Source organism: Loxodonta africana, chromosome 14 (genome assembly GCF_030014295.1).
Source record: "Loxodonta africana isolate mLoxAfr1 chromosome 14, mLoxAfr1.hap2, whole genome shotgun sequence".
In the NCBI taxonomy this organism is placed as follows: domain Eukaryota; kingdom Metazoa; phylum Chordata; class Mammalia; order Proboscidea; family Elephantidae; genus Loxodonta; species Loxodonta africana.
Window position 1 is genome coordinate 30997662 of NC_087355.1, and position 22243 is coordinate 31019904.

Below are 22243 nucleotides of genomic sequence, written 5' to 3' on the forward strand. Positions count from 1 at the left end.
TGGTGTCAGCGGAGTTGGTTCCTTCTTGGATCTGTCATGCATTGAATTGTGTCCCCAGAAAATACGTGTTATCAATTTGGCTAGGCCATAGTACCCAGTATGACTACGGCAGGGTCTCAGAGGGATTCTGTTCCATGCCTCTCTCCTAGCTTCTGGTGGTTGCTGGCAATCCTTGGCATTTCTTGGCTTGTGGCAGCATAATTCTAATCTCTGCCTCTATAATCACATGGCATTTTCCCTGTGTGTCTGTGTCCAAATTTCTATCTTCTTATAATGATACCAGTCATTGGTTTTAGAGCCCACCTAATCAAGCATGGCCTCATCTACTTGATTACATCTGCAAAGGCCCTATTTCCAAGTAAGGCCACATTTACACGTTCTGGGTGGACATGAATTTTGAAGGAACATTATTGAAACCTGTATACCTGGTAACTTGAGAGATTAAAAACTAGATTTTAGACCGGTGTCATATGAGATGGTAAGGGATTTTCTGGTGGTAATCCTTTGAAAATAGGAATATAGGGTCTTCTCATAGGATCCAAAACATCAGAGATTGTTTGGGGGGAAGCTAGCCACCATGTAAGCAGTTTAATTTCTCTGAAATCACAATGCTGCAGAGGCCATGTGTAGGTGTTCTGGTTGACAATCCCAGTTGAATCTAACCTTCCAGGCACGCCTGCCTGCCAAAATACCACATACAAGTGAAGCTGCCTTGAACCCTACTAAACCAGGCAGCTAAAATACCTCTGAGTGACCTTAGTTGTTGGCATGAGGAAAAAACTGCCCAGTTGAGCCCTGCCTGAATTCCTGACCTACATGATTTGTGAGGTATAATAAAATGGTTGTGGTTTTAAGCCACTAAAATTTCAGGCAATTTGTTATGCAGCAATAGTAACCCAAACAGGTGGCTGAGGTCACTGGAAGAGAAGAGGCTAAGGTTTAAGCAGACTCATTCAGGTTAATGTTGAAGTTACCAAAGAGGGTGACAAGTATTGAGAGAGAGAGTGAGCCAGATGCAAAAGTAATCAGTGAGTAAGGGGAAGCAACTGGGACGTTGGTAGGTGACTGCAGTAAGGGGCATGTAGAGTGGGTAAAAAATGATAAAGCCTATGACATGCACAGGGAATTAAAACATTCGAAATGAAAGGGAGAAGACACTTTTGGAAACCACGGAAGAGTGCAAACTCAAGTATATAGGGAGTAAATTTAAAAAAGAAAAAACGAAATAGACTCCCACCAAGAGAGATGAGCGGAACTGGTGTCATGGGGGTATAGCCTTGTTTCTGTTGGAGTAAGAAAGTACAGTAGCCCTTGAGATATGAGGCTGAATATACACAGGAGTTTGCTGATGGCAATCCATGAATGCCAGAGGACATAATGGAAGGCTCTGAGCAGCTGTGGAAGGGTGGAGACTTGAGTCCATTGGGGGATATTCAGAATAGTACCAGTTGAAGGTCTGGCTGGTGACAGGTAACCTGGGGCTTTGGCTTCTGATGGTGACAGTGGAAAACTGGAATGAGAGGCACGATAGACTCCGTCCAGGGAGACTCAAGGAGAGGAAGGTGAGTAATGAGTTCAATATGTTCCATCATTAAACAAACATATCTGTTAATCAAGGGTGGCAATTTTAACAGTTTTGCCACATGTGTAGAAGCCTTCAGTATCATTTGAGGCACTTGGAGAGCTCTAGCTCAAAGACACAAGCAGTATCATAAAGCAAGAACTAGTAAGTGCCTGAAACAAGAGGAAAGGGTTAATCTTTACCAGTCCTCAGAAAGGGAGGCCATCATTTACAGCCAAGTCATTTTTAAACTCATTCAACAGCAGAGTATACAAAAGTCAGGAAGCTCTATGTGCAATATCATAAAATACTGATAAGTTTAAATTAATGAAATAAATCTGTGCTAAACTGGATGTCATCCTAATCTTAACTTTACTGTTAAAAAATTATCAAGCGGAAGAAATGATCATATTCTTTTATGAAAATAGTTCTGAAAAGAACTGCCATTCTTTGATTCAGGTGTGAAATCCTTCAGTGGACTCACAGAAAACCGGTGCTACTAGGAAAATTGTACTAAGAACTACTCAAATGTTATCAACAAGAAAATTGTTTAACACTAAACAGACAATAGATAAGTGGCAACTTTGGTGAAGGATAAGACAGTACACAACTCTGGGGAAGCCAGCACAACTTGTACAAGGCAAGGTCATGGAAGCTCCACAGACACATCTAAACTCCCTGAGGGACCAAATTGCTGGGCTAAGGGCTGCAGGGACCATGGTCTCAGGGAACATCTAGCTCAACTGCCATAACACAGTTTATAAAGAAAATGTTTTACAACTCTGGTGAGCAGCGTCTGGGGTCTTAAAAGCCTGTACGCAACCATCTAAGATAGTCCACTGGTCTCACCCCTCTGGGAGCAAGGCAGAATAAAGAAAACTAAAGATATAAGAGAAAGATTAGTCCAAAGGACTAATGGACCACATCTACCACAGCCTCCACCAGACTGCGTTCAGGCTACCACCACTGACTGCTCTGACAGAGATCACAATACAGGGTCCCAGACAGAGCTGGAGAAAATGTAGAGCACAATTCTAACTCATAAAAAGAGACCATACTTAATGGCCTGACAGAGATTGGAAAAATCCTGAGAGTATGGCCCCGGACACACTTTTAGCTCAGTAATGAAGTCACTCCTGAGGTTAACCCTTCAGCCAAAGATTAGATAGACCCATAAAACAAAACGAGACTAAAGGGGCACAATTGCCCTGGGTCAAGGACTAGAAGACAGGAAGGGACAAGAAAGCTGGCAATAGGGAACCCAAGGTTGACAAGGGAGAGTGCTGACATGTCGTGGGTTGTTAACCAATGTCATAAAACAGTATGTGTACTGTTTAATGAGAAGCTAGTTTGTTCTGTAAACCTTCATCTAAAGTACAAAAAAAAAAAAAAATGGTTTAAGATATTTAAGATTCAGTTAAACTTTGAGCTCCACCACAGTAGAAATTTTATTCATCTTTGTATACTGTGTCAGCCCACTGTCTGACATAATAAGGCACTTAATAAATGTCTGTGGAATAAATGAGTGAAGAAATCTAATGTTGTATTCATGTTTTATCTCCAGGATTTAGCTGGTAGCCCCTAGTAGGTAAGTCCCACCTCTCATTGCCTACCTCTTTCCTAACCCCAGACAAATGTCTCTAGTTTCTTGAGAGTTTCAATAAAAATATGATTCATAAATTTCTGTCTTTCATGCAGACCTTTTCCATAAATCCAGACCCATATGTCAACCAGATGCCTTCAGAACACTCCACTTAGACATCTAATAGGCATCTCAAATTTAACATGTCTGAAACTGAACTCTTATTGCTCCCCCTGAAACCTACCCTTCCCTATCTCAGTTAAAGGCAATTCAATTCTTCCAGTTGCTCAGGTCAAAATCCTTAATGTCTTTTCTCTGTTTTTCACATACTCCATATCCAGTATGTTGGGAGATCACACTGGCTCTTCCTTCAAAGGAAACCCTGGTGGCATAGTGATTAAGTGCTATAGCTGCTAACCAAAAGGTCGGCAGTTCAAATCTACCAGGCACTCCTTGGAAACTCTATGGGGCAGTTCTACTCGGTCCTATAGGGTCGCAATGAGTTGGAATCGACTCGACGGCAATGGGTATTTTCTACCTTCAAAATATATCTAGATTTCAACCATGCCTCACCACTTCCCATGCTACTATATTGGTCCAAGTTGCCATCATCTCTCACCCAGATTACTACAAATTTCCTCACACATCACCCCTTTTCTGCCCTTGCTCATCTGAAGTCTATTTAGACAGTCTGCTTAAAGGAATCCTACTCAAATATAAGTCCAATTATAATCTCCTCTGCTCAGAATCCTCCAGTGACCCTCCGTCTCAGAGTAAATAAATGCCAAAGTCCTTACTGGGTCTGACTCCACCTCTCTGAGCTCATCTCCTACTCCTTTTAAGTGCAGCCACAATGGCCTCCCCCTGTTCCTTAAACCTGACAGGCAACAGTCCTGCCTCAGGGTCTTTGCACTAACCATTCCCTCTGCTGGAATACTCCTCCCCAGAGATTATGTGGCTAACTCCCTCATTTCTTTCAGATATCATTCAAAAGTGATTTCCTCACTAGGCCTTCTCTTGACACCACATCTAAATTCAACCTGTCACTGTGACAACTCGTACTAGCGATATCTGCTTTATTTTTTTTCCTTAGCACATATCAGTATTTAACATACATTATATTTTACTTATTTATTGTCTATTTTCCCCAGTTGAATGTAGGCTCCACAAGGGCAAGGAATTTTGTCTAATTTGCTCACTGCTGTTTCTATGGTGTTTAGAACAGTACTATGCACACAGAGAGGCGCTCAAAACATTTACCGAAAGACTGTCAGTACAGCTTACACTATACCAATCAAAGGAAGGAATGGATTTAAAAAAAGGGGGAGGGGAGAATACAGTTAAAGAAAATTCTAACAAATAAGAGCTATTGTAATAGCTTTCATTTATTACAATGTCTTCTTTTAATCATTTATTCACAATTTTCCCATTACATTCTTGATGACTATCTGGGTTTAACAAAGGAGTGAATGCACTAAGCAAGGTTCATTTTTTTTTATGAGGCTCCTCTTTTGAGTCTTTACTTCCCTGGAGTCCCAAGAGAACTGCATCAGCTTCTAGGAGAGTTGTGTCTGTCGTTGCTCCCAGGAATCTAGACGTAAGCTCAAGGTCTAACAGCCGAAGGCGGACTTTAGTTCCTTTCTGGTATTTCCTAAATATCAAGAAAAAAATTCCATTAATTCTGCATATCATAACATGAACAAATTAGATTAAAATAAAACCCAAATTCTAATTTTATGTTGGCCAAGGCAAAAAGAAATTAACACTGGCATCTGAGAAGTTAACACTGGAATGGTTTTTACATAAAAGCAATTTGGTTGAGAAGCCTACTGTGTCAGAATTTTCATCATAAAGTTACCTTTAAGGATTTTTTGGTGCCTCACAGTTAAGCACGTGGCTGCTAATTGAAGGACTGTGGGTTTGAACCCACCCAGCAGCTCCACGGGACAAAGACCCAATGATCTGCTTCCACAAAGATTATAAACCTAGAAAACCCTATCAGGCAGTTCTATTCTGCCACATGGAGTCACTATGAGTCAAAAATTGACTCAATAGCACCTAACAATGACAATAAGTTTATTCTAAACTAAGTCAGTCCTTGAAATTGGTGTTTATTTTAATATGTCATTCATTTTTAAAGTCAGAGACTACCAAAGGGGGAAAACAGTTTTCCATTACCCTTTTTCCTCCTAAAATCAAAATCTTCTTTTAAAGTAAATTTTACAAAAGTAAAGTGAAGAAAAGTCTAAGTGCAAAGTATTAATATTTGGAATTGATTACACTGCTATTAAAATGTAATGCCAGACATAACATATATGATGGCTCAATTTAGACAATAAAATATTCAAGTATTTTCTAATACAACTTGCCAACTGATATTTGCCTTTCTTCCTTGATAAATTATTTTAAGAGTTCAACATCAACATTTATGATAAATAGAAAAGGTACAGGAGAGCGAAAATTTTGCCGCTGGTTGAAAACCACAAATCTTTAAAGATCTAAATACATACTTCAAATATTCTATGTTAATACTAAAATTAAAATGGTTTTGTATGAACAGAAAATGATGAAGCAAAGTTCTCTAAAACAGTCCCTGGAAAATAATTTTGGTAGACTATCTAACGAGCAGTCTCCACACAATGTTTCATTAGGTACTCTGAAGGAATTTATGACTAGCACATCAATTAAATGGTTAGGTTATTCAGCTTTTTTTTTAAAAAAGGGTGTGTTTTTTCTGATTATAGAAGTAAAAAATATATATTTTTTAATTACAGAAGTAAAATTTGATTATAGAACTAAAATTTGGAAAACAAAGAAGGCAGTCATAATCCTATTATTAATATTTTGGCACATATTCTTCCAGTTCTTTCACATGTACCTTTACATACGCGTGTATGTATTTTTGACAACATAGATATTTTCTCTTTGTTTAAAAAAATTAAAGATGTCCTACAATATTAATTGGAACGCAGCTTTACTGCCTTAGAAAATAACAGTTATAGAACATATTCCATATGAATTAGCCCCACTGGGAAAATAAGTTTAGTCCACAGTTAAGCTAAAAAAGCTAAAGCTGGGCATTATTTGTGTAAATTACTTAAAGCTGTAACCCGTGTTCTAACGTAATCTTTCACTTGTTTTACCAGCACAACTCACAGTGATTCATTCAATAGGCTTTGATTCATGTTGGCTCTTTTTCCCTCCTTACCTATAACATCCAATGAGTTGTCAAGTTTTGTTCATTTTTTAACACAGATATTTCTTGAATCCAGTCCTTTGATTCTCATCATCTCTAATGAAAGCTTGAGGCGTGACATCATTATCTGGAGTCCAACTTCCTAGCCCGCCTCTCACAGGGAGTTCCGTATCTTGTATGCTTAAGTGGAAACAGTCTAACGTCCACTCCCACACCCTTCTATTCCTCTGTATCTGTGCTTGTTATCAGCACTGTATAAACCTCCTGTCAATCTAAATCCTATTGGTTCTTAAATATCCAGGTAGAATGCATCATGCGCAGCTCCCAAGAGCCTCCCTGTTGTCAGAATGAAGTCTGTCACTTGAATTCCCATGGAATTACTGAAGACTCGAGGTGGTGTAGAATGAAGAGGCTTTGGAGTCATACTGACCTGAATGCAAATCTGAGCTCTGCAACTTAGTGGTTGTGTAACTTTGGGTGATGTGCTTTCTCTGAACTACAGTTTCCTTATCTATGTAACAGAGAGTCCAACCACTTTCCGGGTTTGTTGTGAAGACTAAATGGGATAATGTATTCAAAACGTTTAATATAGCAAGTGCAAATGTCAGGGCCCTTTCACTTGTATTATGCCTTCTAATGGTCATCTGTAAATGTCTGGCTGTACGCTCCCAGAGGTCTGGCACTATGCTGTATTTATCTTTGTATCCAAAGGGGCCTAATTCAGTATTTTACAAGTAACAGGTACTGAAACGTCTGTCAATAAAGGCCACTTATTATTTAGAATCTCTACTTTCTCAGCTCACGCAGCTGGGTAGACTGGTACATTTAACTTAACCTCTCTGAAATTTGCTTGGAACGTCATTGTTTTGTGCCGTCGAGTCAATTCTAACTCATAGCAGCTCTACAGGACAGAGTAGAACTGCCCCATAGGATTTCCCAGGCTGTAATATTTATGGGAGTAGATCACCAGGTCTGCCACCGGGCTGCTGGATGGGTTCCAACTGCCAACCTTTTGGGTGGTTAGCAGCCAAGCACTTAACCATTGCACCACCAGGGCTCCTTTTGCATGCATAGTATTTGCCACATACCAAAAAACCCCCAAACCCATTGCTGCTGAGCCGATTCCGACTCGTAGCGAGAGACCCTATAGTAGTAAATAAATGTTAGTTCTCCTTTCCTTTCCTTGTTCAAACTTGTTGGCCTATTTCTTTTTACTAATTTTAGGAATATCACTTTTAGGTGGACCATACACTAAACATGATGAAGGGAACAGCGCCACTTTTTTAAAAAGAGTTGAATGTGTCACAAACGCTTCAGACAAAAGCTCTGGACATAGTCACGCTGAAGAGGAAGCTGAATGGAAGGTTATTATTCAGCTCGCAGAGCATATGGCTCCAAGTCATGTAAATTCTAGTGACCTCCAACTAAAAAATAAAAACAGAAACATCCTGAGTACCCAGTATGCTTGATAATTTATGGAAGGCAAAACTCTGTCCCCAGTTTTAGATGCAGTACGTCTGTAATAATATTAAAGCTTTTGCCTTAATCTCTGTACATTATGGAAATTATTCAATGAGCTGGTAAAGAGACAAGAAGCAAACTGCAGGCCTTCTCTGTGCTGCATGAACAAGGACTCAGCCAAGTGTAGCTACTGTGCACTAACATAAAAAATAAAAAACCTCTAGAAGATTCTCTACTTCCAGTACCTGGAAATAGCTGTTTCTATCTCTTTAATGGTATTTAAAAAAAAAAACAACCCTCTGTATTAGTTATTTATTGCTATGCAAGTATTATCTTTCCTATCAGACTGTCAGCTCCTTAAGTGCCAGGATTTACTCATGCGTCCCTTTGATGACTAAATTTCACTTAATGTAGTCTACTAAACAGTGGCTTTCACACTTTTGAGTACATCAGAAACAGCCGGGAGGCTTGTTAAAAATGTAAATAGATGGGAGTAGGGAAAATCCTAGAGAGTGATTAGGCAAATCTGGGGTGCAACTTGAGAATTTGCCTTTTTAAGAAGCTCCTCAGGTGATTTTGATGCAGCCTTCTTTGGTCACCACTCGAAAAATTCTGGCTCAGAACTACCTTTATTGTGTACAGTAAAGTGCAGGATCCCCTACACAAATGCAAAGGGCTGGTAAAAGAAGAACCTCAGACAGAATGCTGCAGCCACAGTTAACAACCTTCAAGAGTAACAGATATTTCCCCTAAGTGAGGAGAGTCTTTTAGGGTGAGTAATTGAGATAGACAAAAAAAAAAAAAAGTCAGGCAATAATAATATACAATGAAGAGTCCGTTCAATAAAGGCCACTGACGACCTGGAGTTTGGGAGCCTCTCGTGCACACAGACTGCCTGCTGTAGGAAATCCAGGACATGGAGAGGTCAGCATATCCCTCAATCACCAGGAACAGCATCCATAAAATTTATGTGGCGTTTTATCCTTGTTTTAACTTTGAATCATTTTATTAAAGGGATAGAAAGAAAGAACTAGTGGTGTATTTCTGAGAACTCCATTTCTGTCAATGTAATTTAAGGTGAACCTTCAGTATTGTAGTCTTTGATAATCACTTACACTAACTATATCTTTTCATTTGGGGGTTTCCATTGTTCCACATAACAAGATTTAAAATGAGTATGAAAATGAACAGACTCTACCCAGACTGTCCAGTGTTTAAATGGTCACTTTATCCAATGATTTTGGCATAAGTATAAAAATCCAGCAGAGGCAATATAATGTAGAGATTAAGAGCACGGACTCTGGAGTCAGACGACCTGGATGTGATGTCCAGCTCTACGGCTTATAAATGATGCAACCCTGAGCCAGTTACTCTCTCTGCTCCAGTTTCCTCATTTGTAAAACGGGAATAATTGTGCCTATCTCCTAGGGTTCTTTTGTGTATAAAGTTAACATATGCAAAACCCTTGTAAGTACTTCATAAATGTTAGCTATCATTATCGATCACCATCATCACCATCGTTATCAATACACACCCTGTGACACCTGATACTTTCATGTGGGAATGATGGGGGGGGGGCGGGTACAAGAACACTCCCAGGAGATGATAATTAAATCAGTGAAGGCTTCCTGTAAAAAGTGAGTTTGGGCCAGGTTTTGGATATTTGCTTTGATTCAAATGCTGCTTGTTTTAATGCTATAAACTTTCCTTTGTTAAAATATATAAATGTTCTATAAAAATGAAAACAATTTTTTTGAAAAGAATGTTGAATTTCCTTTGAGGGTGTGAGGCAAAATAAGCATAATTGAGAGAACTACCCATTTATCAGTCCACATTTCCCACAATATAGCTGGAAATGAAAAAGTAGCATATACTGGCAGTCAAGAAAGGTCAGTGATTTTTAACAGTGGCTAATGAAGATTTAGGAGCAGAGTTAACATGAGACAAATCTGCTGCAAAAGACCTCTTTAAAGTATTAAAAAGCAAAGATGTCACCTTGAGGGCTAAGTTGAGCCTGACCCAACCCATGATATTTCCCATCACCTCATATGCAAGCAAGAGCTGGACAATGAATAAGGAATACCGAAGAAGAATCGATGCCTTTGAATTATGGTGTTGGGGAAAAATATTGAATATACCATGGAATGCCAGAAGAACGAGTAAGTCTGTCTTGGAAGACGTATAGCCAAAATGCTCCTCAAAAGCAAGGACGGTGAGACTTTGTCTCATGTACTTTGGACATGTAATTAGGAGGGACCAGTCCCTGGAGAAAGACATCATGTTTGATAAAGCAGAGGGTCAGTGAAAAACAGGAAAATCCTCAACAAGATGGACTAACAGAGTGGCCTCAACGATGGTCTCACAGCAATCATTGTGAGCATGGCGCAAGATAGTGCAGTGTTTCATTCTGTTATAACAGGGTCGCTATAAGTAAAAAAAAAAAAAAAAAAAATTTTTTTTTTTTATAAGTCAGAACCAACTGGACGGCACCTAACAACAATGACATTAACTACCTACTATGACTTTTGCTTCTTTAACTCTTGATGGAGCTAGAGCTAAGCCTTTTATTTTTAGCAAGTATCATTTTTAGGAAGGGGGAGATAATTTTTATAGGTTATTCGTTCTTCCAAGAAGCATTTGTTTTTTGTTTTTAACTGTTTTAAATTTACAATCTCAATAGTAGCCTTAACTTTTAATTTCATCAACCATCCCCTTCATGATTTTATAGACCTGGATCTATGTCCTCTTTCTAGAATGGGGTTTTATTATTCTTTTTATCTAATTAGTTTTTCCTCATTCATTTGATTATTTTAATGTACTGTCTCTCTTGTAAACAAAATGCACAAATGCCCATAAACATAATTTTGCTACAATTTCAGGGGGTTCACAGATTACCTGTGGGTCAACCACGGATCTCTAGGATTAAGAAGCCCTGCTCTAGATTTTCTTAAGTCTGTTTGTCTTTCTTGAGGTAAATACAGTTTCTCATTTCATCTATAGATCATGGCCTTGTGATAATTATTTTGTTGTTTTGTTTTATTTCAATGCGCTTCTTAAGGAAATCCAGAGCTTTATTATATAAGCTCAGTGAGCTAATTCCCAAGGTCACACAGCTAGTAACCCTAGGATATATGGTTGTCTACCCCCTTTTTCCAGCTCTCAGGTTTTTTGGGAAGCCACTTTCCCAACAACAGTGTGTGCTGCTGCAAGGCAGCAGCCTTTATGACTGTTGGCAAGTGAAAACACAGGCGTGTGCTGCAAATTACTGTTTCTACAGGGTATTTATTGTATGAGGTATGTGCATTTTTGGTAGGAAAAATAGATAATTTTTATGTGGGAACCCAGTGGACTCCAGTAGAACTCTGTGATTTTCGGGGTTCAAATTAGCCAGACAGTGTATTGTCCCACAGATCTCTGAGGGAGATTGCGGGAGGAAAAAAAAATCCATACCAACTACCCAAAATTTAGACACACTCAATGATTCAGCATGGTTCCATTAATGGAAACACATTGTATAAACAAAAAAATTCAAAGGAGAAAATAGGGTCTTAAAACAGACAAGTGCCAGAGCCAACTTCTACCACAGCCTTATTTTCTAATGCAAATAAGACAGAAGCTCATAATACGGGTAAAGAAGAAATTTTGCTTTCATTATCCCTGGACACTTAAGTCTAATATTATTAGGTGTTACAGAAGAATTATGTCTGTAGCAGCACCATGTTTTCAATTAAAAATTACATAGGGGTGTGTGTGTATCTAACAAAGGAACAGGTTTCAGGTGTTTCTAACTAAAGAGGCTGGATGGGTCCACCATCTTAAATATTTACACTGTAAAATCTAGGTTTCCTAAAATGTGTTGGAAAAGTTTAGAGGTGCTTTTTAGTGTTTACAATGATCAAAGCTTTTGGCATTTAGTAGGGGTGGGTGGGATGCACACATCCTGTAATACATAGACTTTTCTATACAACAGAGCTGTCCTGAATGTGTGCTAGACATTGATGTGGTTGAAAAACCTGTTTATAATTATCGAAGCCTAGAACTTAAGTCTATTAAAGATGAATACGAAGTTGTTTTTTATAGTTTAACTATACACTAAATTTCTAGGAATGCAACTACTATGTAAATCAATGGAAGATTGACTTTTTTCAGGATGTTAGCAAGAATTGTTTTCTATTTCAGAAAATCACATTATCATAAGTAATGCCACTAATGGTTTCTGAGTCACCATTATTTTAAAAAATTCCTTGTTGCGTTTTGTGACCTATGTTAAATGTACCCTCTTTACAATTTAACCTTTGGCTTAATCCTTCCATTGGTAGATTAGTTTCCTCTCTGTCTCTCAACTAAGAACTTGTGATGTATGTTCTTACCTTTCAATGAAATGCATTGATAAAAGCTTAATTAAAAGATCATCAATACCAAAATACCATTGTCTAACAGAACTGTCTGTGATGACGGAATCATTCTGTATAACATGGTTACTGATATGGTAAATGTGACTATGGAATTTAACATTAAATATATTTAATTTTAATAAATTTAAATGGCCACATGACAGCACAGTGCTAGACAATCTTAAATTAACAATACAAATAAGTATACTTGTCCCTCAATATATAAGCATATACTGTTGCAGAATGGCTAGTTTTACAAGAAAAATAGCACAATGAAATAACTTATTATAATAAATAATTACTACTACTTAGATCCAGCAATAATAAGCAATCATTCTTTCCCTTCTGTCACTTTTTGTATTCTTTCTCAAATCTGTGTATGAAGGGAGGGGAGGGGTAGGGAGGGAAAAACACTAACTAGATAGGAGATAAGTGGTAACTTTGGTGAAGGGTAAGACAGTACACAATTCTGGGGAAGTCAGCACAACTTGACCAGGGCAAAGTTACAGAAGTTCTACAGACACATCCCAACTCCCTGACAGACCGAGTTACTGGGCTAAGGGCTGAGGGCCATGGTCCCAGGAACATCTAGCTCAAACGGCATAACATAGTTTATAAAGAAAATATTCTACATTTGACTGTGGTGAGTAGTGTCTGGGGTCTTAAAAGCCTGTGAATAGCCATCTAAGATACATATTACTGGTCCCATCCCAGCTGGAGCAAAGAGCGAAGACAAACAGACACAAGGGAAAGATTAGTCCAAAGGACTAATGGACCACAACTACCACAACCTCTTCCAGACTGAGCCCAGTACAACTAGATGGTACTTGACTACCACCACTGACTGCTCTGACAGGGATCACAATAGAAGGTCTCAAACAGAGTGGGAGAAAAATGTAGAACAAAATTCAAATTCACACACACGCACACACACACACACAAAAAGACTAGCCTTGCTAGTCTGACAGAGACTGGAGAAACCATGAGAGTATGGTCTCCAGACACCCTTTTACCTAAGTACTGAAGTCTTTCCTGAGGTTAACTCTTCAGTCAAAGATTAGAGAGGTGTATAGGGCAAACGATAACACACGTGAGGAATGTGGTTTTTAAGTTCAATCACGTTTAGGAGACTAATGGGCACACCAGCCTAAAAGCAAAGGTCAGAAGACAGGAAGCAACAGGAAAACTGGATGAATGGAAACAGGGATCCTGGGGTGGAGAAGGGGAGAGTGTTGACATATGGCAAGGTTGGCAACCAATGTCACAAAACAATTTGTATATTAGTTGCTTAATGAGAAACTAATTTCCTCTGTAAACTTTCACCTAAAGCACAAACACAATTTGTGTATGATATACTAGACACACAGCAACTGAACTTCCTCATTAGATACTGAGAGGTTAAAATTAAATTCTCCAGATAGATTCCTCCATGTTACAGACAGAAGAATTAAATTACATGGAAGTAAAGGTGCTGGTCTCACACTACAAAGTGATATAAAAGGATTCACAAATATTTTGTTCTCCCTTTTATTAGGTTCTCAATTACCTATGACCTCTTGCATGGACAGTAAACTTAATCCTTTTAGGAGTGGTACCAATTTACTACTTCATATAGTCTTTCTTCTGAAATAAAATGTAATCCATGTTGCTGCCACTTACATCATTAATTATTCTCCAGTGGAGAAGATGATTATTTTTCAGTGGTAACAAATAATTGTGAGAAAAAAAAAAAAATCTCCACAGCTTCACATAATGTTGTCTATCTTACATCTATTTTTTTCAATTAGGAAATACTAGTTTTTTCAAAAATCTCATATTTCATATTAAAATCATGGAATACTGTTGTCTTGAAAGGCAAACAGGATGTCTCCAATGAGCACAGTCAAAATGGAAAGCCTATATATGTTTGCATTGTGTAGCATGTTCCTTTCTTTTAACTTCAAGTGCTTGCCTCTGACCCAATCTTTGTAAACTCTGGCCTAAATGGATTCCATTCCAGCCTTTACCAGGGCTGCTCTCTTCCACTGTGTGCTTCTCAGACCACAGGCTGCAGTCAGCGAGCCTGCATGTCTGAGCTGTATAGGAAAAGGGCAATGAAATCTGGTTTTGCATTTCTGCATTAAGGACATTGTTTAAAGACTTTCCTTTGGAGAGGTTTCTGACATTCTAACCGCAGACATTCTTTACCATCTGTCAGTGTGTGCTAGTGATGGTTCTCATAGACTTAAAATAGAGAGAATCTCTCTGGCTAGTTCTTTGATATAAATATATTCGATAATACAAAGCCGACTAAATACAAGGCTTGGATTGAACCTCAGTATCTGAAAAGAATATCGTAAGGAATTCTGACGTTGCTAGTCAAATTAGCTGTCTTGCTGTAATCATAATTCTTAAGAGGTCTTAAAAATAGTTCTTCTGAAGTCATTAACCATCTATGTTTTTACCCCAATAAGTTAAATTGTTTAGAACTTTTTTTGATTTCCTCACAATTCCTTACTTCAGAAGTAAAATTTTCTTTTCTTTTTGAAGAGAAAAAAATGTCTCTAGTAGTTTAATTAAAACCAACTTGTTTTTTTATTTTTCTGGTAATTCATACAATTGCTCACAGTAACACCGAACTATATGTAAAGCCTGCAGCCATGTCTATATGTATATGTGTGAGCATGGCAAAATGTGTGTACTTTTCTTAAATGAACCGTTTGGGCCTCAGTTTCCTCACTGCTAAAAAGCACAGTGTTGGAATAGATCTAAAGTTTATTGCAGTTCTATGATTTTATTCTATTTTTATATAATTTTACATTTTTGAAAATTAATATAGTATAGAGTGCTATTAAGTAGAAAGTTGATTAACCATATATACAAAATTAAAAAATTTAAGGTTTTTATTAGCTACATAAAAAAATTAATCCATTGTGATAGCCTTGTTTGTTCAATTAATAAGTGAATATTCGTATGGACTACTTGATGTATTTAAGATTTGCCCCTCTCTTTCAAAGGATTGTCCACCATATTTCTTTCTCCTATCCTGTCTACTGGAAACCCTGGTGGTGTAGTAAGAACTACACCTGCTAACCAAAAGGTCAGCAGTTCGAATCCACCCGGCTCTCCTTGGAAACCCTATGGGCAGTTCTACTCTGTCCTTTAGGGTTGCTATGAGTCGGAATCGACTCGACAGCAACGGGTTTGGGTTTTTTTGTTTATCCAGTCTACTCCATCTGTTTGGTTTGAAAGATGCCTATCAAGATTCTCTCATTTGGTCAGCACAACTGGACTAAACCAAAAGCAAAGAAGTTTCCTGATTAAACCAAATGCTTCAAAGGCCAGAGGAGCAGGGGCAGGGGTCTGGGGACCGTGGTTTCAGGGGACATCAGGTCAATTGGCATAATAAAATCTATTAAGAAAACATTCTGCATCCTACTTTGGTGAGCGGCATCTGCAGTCTTAAACACTAGCAAGCGGCCATCTAGGAGGCATCCACTGGTCTCAACCTACCTGAAGCAAAAGACAATGAAGAATACCAAAGACACAAGGTAATTATGAGCCCAAGAGACAGACAGGGCCACATAAATGAAAGACTACATCAGCCTGAGACCAGAAGAACTAGATGGTGCCCAGCTATAACCGATGACTGCCCTGACAGGGAACACAACAGAGAATCCCTGATGGAGCAGGTGAGCAGTAGGATGAAGACCTCAAATTCTCGTAGAAAGACCAGACTTAATGGTCTTACTGAAACTAGAAGGACTCCTGAGGTCATGGTCCTAGACCTTCTGTTAGCCCAAGACTGGAACCATTCCCAAAGCCAACTCTTCAGGGAGGTTTTGGACTGGACTATAAGATAGAAAATGATACTGGTGAGGAGTGAGCTTCTCAGCTCAAGTAGACACATGAGACTAGGTGGGCAGCTCCTGTCTGGAGGGGAGATGAGAAGGCACAGGGGCTGAATGGACATGGGGAGTGCAGCGTGGAGAGGAGGAGTGTACTGTCTCATTAGGGGGAGAGCAACTAGGAGTACATAGCAAGTTGTATATAAATTTTTTTAATCGTGCTTTAAGTGAAAGTTTATAAATCAAGATTCTAAACTTTCACTTAAAGCACAATTAAACTTTCACTTAAAACACAATTGAAAAAAAAAGATTCTCTCATTTATTCTTTTTCTTACCTATCTGATCATAAGCACTGGTCATTCTATAATCCATAACTAGCTGCAGTTCCTGTGCAATCCATTGAGTAAGTGGCCAATTAATTTGAATATACACCTATCCCTTTTAGTATTGCCCATCCCTATACTACCAAGTACAGCAGTCATGGTTAACAAAACAAAGACGAGAGAGTGTTCATATTCTCCAATATTTCCAATGTTCTCCAATATTTCCATTCATCATTAAAATTTAAAATATAGCACAAATCTTAAGTCCTGAGTTTATATGTAAGTTAGAAAAAAATCAGTATAATCATTTCCGCTATCTGAATTATTACCAGAAGCCCTTTAACAAAACAAATGATTATCACTTTAAAAGTACTAAAGAAATTTTGTTCTGCATTTCCCCCTTTTGGTCAGGATTCTTCCATAAACTCTGACCAAAATGTTCAGTAATGAGAGCCAGGTACCATCTAGCTCTGGTCTCATGGCAAATGGGGCAGTTGCTCATGGAGGCAATTAGCCACACATTCCATTTCCTCCTCTTCCTTTTCCTGACTTTCCTTCTTCCTCTGTTGCTCCAGACAAATAGCGATCAACTGTTATGCCACGGATGGCCACTTGCAAGCTTTTAAGACCCAGGCACCACACAATAAGCTAGGAGGTAGAACAGAAGCACTAAACACGTTCCTAGGTCATTTAACTGGAATGTCCCATGAAACCATGACCCTAAACCTCCAAACCAAGAATGCAAATCCCACAAGGAGTTTGTTTGTACTTAAGCAGCCTCAGCAGCTACTCTTTTTTTTTGGTGCTTGTTGTAAATATACCTATCACACAACTTTCTGGAGACATGGAGCCTGGATGAACCCCTGAAACTACTGCCCTGAGATAATCTTTAAACCAAAAATATCTTCTCAAGTCTTCTTAAAACCAAACAGTAGTTTGGCTTAACTAGTAAAAAATGTCTGCCTTGAGCATTATGGTTTTTTAAGAACCATCTATATGGAATTAAATTGACAACAGCAACTCAAAAGATTAGATAGGAACCTAACTCAAAAGATTAGATAGGAACCTTACCTTATGTTAATTGAAGCAGGAACAACTCTGAAAAGGAGGGTGAGAATGGCTGCACAGCTCAAAGAATGTAATCAACGTCACTGAATTGTACATGTAGGAACTGTTGAACTGGTATATGTTTTGCTGTATATATTCTCAACAACAACAACAAGGTACTATAGAATGTGCCTATTAAACAAGCCAAAATACAACGCAGATACCGGCAATGGGTAACCTACACGTCCTCACGGCAACAAGTAAAGGACCATGTTCATAATACCAGACTGCATCTCCTCACAGTATTATCATCCTGGATAAGGATTCTAATCTCCTTCTGCAAGTCTAAAATAAATACATGATTATTTTCCCTAAGCCAAGTTCTCTTGAACATTGCCCTAGTAGCATTTTGTGCCACTAAAACCAGAAATTGTCCTTTTTTCAAGAATTGATTCATTTTATGAAACGTGAAAATGGAACTTCTAAAACATCCAGTAAATCACTTTTTTATAATGTGGAACGTGCATCTAATACATTACATGTGGCATCAACGATAACAGTTGTAATCTTTTCTCAGAGTTACAAAATAAGATGTATCTTATTTTGGGAAAATCCTGCCACCTAACAACCATATCAAATCTATTTTTATTAAAAAAAAAATGTTGCTAGTCAGGAAGGAGAAATAAATCCAGAAAAATCCAGGAGTTAAATGCTTTCAGGCAACTGTGATCTGCTTATGACTAAAATTGAGATCAAACTTGTAGCTAGTATTATGGCAACTAAGCAAAAAGGGATACATTTGTAGTATGTAATTTTCATTTTATGAGAGAAAATATGTATCTTTTTTCTAGTAGAGACAATTTTTTATCAGTGTTGAACAGAGGAATGAGTATGGCTATAAAAGAAAATCTAGGTTCGACTATGACTGAGTACAAGAGATCTAACTTCTCTGGACTAAATTCTCTGTTAAATGAGAGTATACACAACAATTGGCAAGGCTGATAAGAGGATTAAAGCATTATAATATATGGAAAGTGCCTGACATGTAATAGTCAATAAATAGTAGCTATTACTAAATTCACTGCATGGATACTTATGTGAAGTACAAAAAATACCTGGAAGGATAATAACTTCAAATATGATTTTATTAAAGATACTAAAATACTGTTCAAATGGATGAGATTAGTAGCAATCTTCAACATATACAAAATAAACAACAGAAAAACAAAAATTATGGAAGGCATTTGAGTTTGGAGATTTAGGGCAGAGGGAGGAGAATATGAAAGTAATAATTTATAGGGACAGAGTTGGTGACTTTACAGGGAATCATAGCTGGGATGCTTATCAGAATAGCCTGTGGAAGCTTTCTGAGGAAGAGTCTTACCCAGACCTGCTCAGTCAAAATCAATGAGTGGCCGGAGGTGGGGTGGGGTGGGGGGATTGGTGGGTGAGGGGTAGGAAAGTCAGATTAAGGAAACAAAACAACCAGAACAGAAATAACGAAAACTTGACACAATGTAGAAAATATAAGCAATGCCACTGAACAACAGGTATAGAAATTGTTATATGGGAACCTAATTTGCTGTATAAACTTTCACTAAAAACACAACAAAATATTTTTTTAAAAAAATCAATGAGTGCAGCTGGAAATTCATGCAGATTTGGGAAAAAGTTCCCTAAGTGTTTCTAGTCTCCCGAGCCTATTCAAAGAGCATTGGTTATGGTGTTCCTAAACTACATTCTCTGAGTCTTTGTCTGCTGTTGTTAGGTGCTATCCAGTTGACTTTGGCTCATAGCTAGCCCATGTGACAGGGAAGAACCGCCCCACAGGGTTTTCTTGGCTTTACAGAAATAGATCTTTCTATTCTTTACAGAAGTTGATCGCCAGGTCTTTCTCCCACAGAGCTGCTGGGTGGGTTGGAACCACTGACCTTTTGGTTAGCAGCCCAGTGCTTAACCCTTGAGCCACCAGAACTCCTTCCAGATGTTTCACTGCAGTTTGGGCCAGGTCAACAGTTTGAATCCACTAGCCACTCCTTGGAAACCCTATGGGCCAGCTCTACTCTGTCCTCTAGGGTCCCTACGAGTCCAAATTTACTCAATGCCAAGGGGTTTTTAGTATATGTGATTTACCACAGTTAAAGTTGTATTTTCATGACCAAAACATGTGAGGCTTTTAAAATCACTTGCACAGTGCTTAAGAACCTACCACCTACTACCATACAAGAGTCAAACGTAGCATGAAAATTAACTATGGCATACATTATGTACTGATTACCTCATCCCGTGGGTTTTGGGTAAAAACCCCTTAATAATGTCTAACGATGGTAGAACCTGTTTCCAGATTCCTAATTCCTTGTATTTTTGACAACGTTAAGACAATATAAGCACTCTAAATTCATTTTCAGAATTTTCTTTTAACCTTGTTTTTGTCTCTATAAATTCAACACCTATATAAGGTAAGGGGATATATCAACAATAGTCTATAGACACCCGAAGGTGTCCTCTCCCCTGTTCCTCCCAAACCGTGAGGCAAAAACTGAGTGAAAAGCCATATCCCACCAGTTACCTTAGTGGGGGGTGGAACTAGCAGGCCAGTCTTGATTTCTGCACCTTTTCAACAAAAGATCTCACTTTATCAGATGACTTTTGGAAAACCAAAGACTTTGGAGACTGTTATTGTAGTAGCCTATGTGGGCTGGCAAGGGTCAGAGAGAAAAAAATCTTCCATAAAAGCATCAGATCTATGTCGTAGGTTCCACGCAGTCCAGGCTGTTTCAAACTGCTCCCCTCCGTAGGACGAGATCCAGTGTCAGTGTGGGAAGGGGGAGTAGAGTGAGAGAGGGACAGAGCACAAAGACTCCTCTCACATAGTGACAAGGCTACGATAGGTTGGTTTAAAAAAGTCCCTCAGTGGCTTGGAATGGAGCTTGTGACTCATTGACATTTATAGGACCTGTCTGATATTTGCCTTTTGCAGCCCCAAATCTGGGTACATTTTTCAAACACTCCAGTTCATGCCCTTTATTAAAAGTTGAAGGCACTGGAGACTAGAGAAGTTCTGTTAAATTAAAAAGAAAAAATCAACTACGCGACTATAATACAGTAAGTAGTTTAAAGGCCCTTCATGTAACAAGTGGTTTTAGATCACTGCAAGCACAATAAACGTCAACGATGTGGTTTGGCTCCCAAAAAAGCTAATGTAATTTTTTAGGTTGAATTAGTAGAAATATATATTCCACATAATAAAATATATATTCCACTTAATAATTCTACTCTTTCACTTTTCTGACCATATCTAGAGTATTATGATCAGTTTTAGTCAGCACAATTAGAGAGTCATTGACTGATTATCCAGACAAGGATGGTAAAAGAATTTTGTATTATATTGAATGAAGAACTTAAGAGGAGGGCACTAAGCAGATTGAAAAAAACACAGGAAGAGGACCTTAACTGTCTGAAGAATCTGAAAGATTTTAATACTAAAAAGGCAACAATATGATTTTTATATGACTATTCTGTGTGGCTCCAGAAAGCAGACATAGGATGGCACATTTAGCAGATTTCAGTTTAATGTGAGGAAGAACTTCTAACAGAGCTGGCTGGAAAGAGAACTGGTTGTTTCGTGTATTAATGGAGGAAATCACAGCACATTTTCAAGGTGGATGACCGCTTTGGCAATGATGGAATTTGAATTCAATAAGGGCTGAATTCTACAATTCCATGATTCAGCAACCCTATTAGATCCTCCACCCAGGAATTACTAAAGCTGGAAAGAACATTTAAAAAGAAGAGCCAGTAAAAAGGTAGGCCAGGTGCACAGAGTAAAAGATTTAAAATCAGATCACTGCTCAGCCTACTTTCATCGCTTAACTCTTTCAGGCCATGAAGCATGGTACTCTCATTATGAGTTACTCATCAATAGGTGTCTTGACTTAGTTCCAGATACCAATATCTGTTAAACACAACCAGCTTGTCCATCTGGCTCAAATCTGATGCTAAAGAAGAGTATTGACATGATTCCTGGGTAGATGACCAGCTCAATCTTGGTTTTGCCTTTTACATTAATCACTTCCCTAGGTAGGCAATTTCTAGTGAGGGTGGGATCACACTCCTCTCGCGTCCAAATGAGCAAAGAGATCCAAAGAGGTCAAATACAGCTAGCTACCTTTTTCTGTTATACTATATTACTCTTTAATAAATCTATGTTAACATGGTACTTTTGAGCCTCCACTTTGTAGTGCTACACTGCACTACACTACACATAGTAGGCATTTGATGAATGTTTGTAGAAGATTATAGTAAATCTATACTCTCAAATGCTATACTAAACTTCTGCAACTGGTGAGGGTCTGCGGTCTTTGGACAACTCTGCATTCTACCACCTGTCATACATGCTCCTTAACTTGGTTTACAACCTCAAAGCTATATTCATTTATTTCAAACCCTGAGCAGAGTTGATGATATTTTTACTTCTGATATTAAAAAAGAAAATGTTTCTGAGTAGACTGTTATCTCTGTGGGACTTTGTTTTGCATGCTAACAAAATTATTGTCAAGAGTCAAATATACTTTGAGTAAAATTCTGTAAAGAAGAAATATTATGCACTTTAAAATCTCTAAATCAAAGCATCTATGATTCAAATCGTAAATAAAAGCTTTTTGTTTGCTTTTGCTTTTATTTTGGAGGAAGAAGGTGGTTGAGGCTATTTCCTTGAGATTAGATAATATTATTTTAAAGCTTTTACTACTCAGAAAACATTCAGATAATAGTAAAATTAAAAAAATAACAGTATCATCATCAAAAGGGCACACCAAAGGAGTAAAAAGAGAACCTACAGACTGGGAAAAAA

At 38.2% G+C, this 22243-nt stretch overlaps 1 protein-coding gene across 2 annotated transcripts in view; it reads right to left on the bottom strand.

Annotated features, from left to right (window-relative positions):
* Positions 1 to 4510: 4510 nt before the first annotated feature.
* Positions 4511 to 22243, bottom strand: part of TPD52 (tumor protein D52) — a 242260-nt gene continuing 224527 nt past the window's right edge. For both annotated transcript variants that reach the window (XM_064267864.1, XM_010588367.3), the window contains one exon: positions 4511 to 4794. In XM_064267864.1, the coding sequence (XP_064123934.1) occupies positions 4629 to 4794 (166 nt within the window). In that variant the 3' untranslated portion in view covers positions 4511 to 4628. The remainder of the gene's footprint in view (positions 4795 to 22243) is intronic.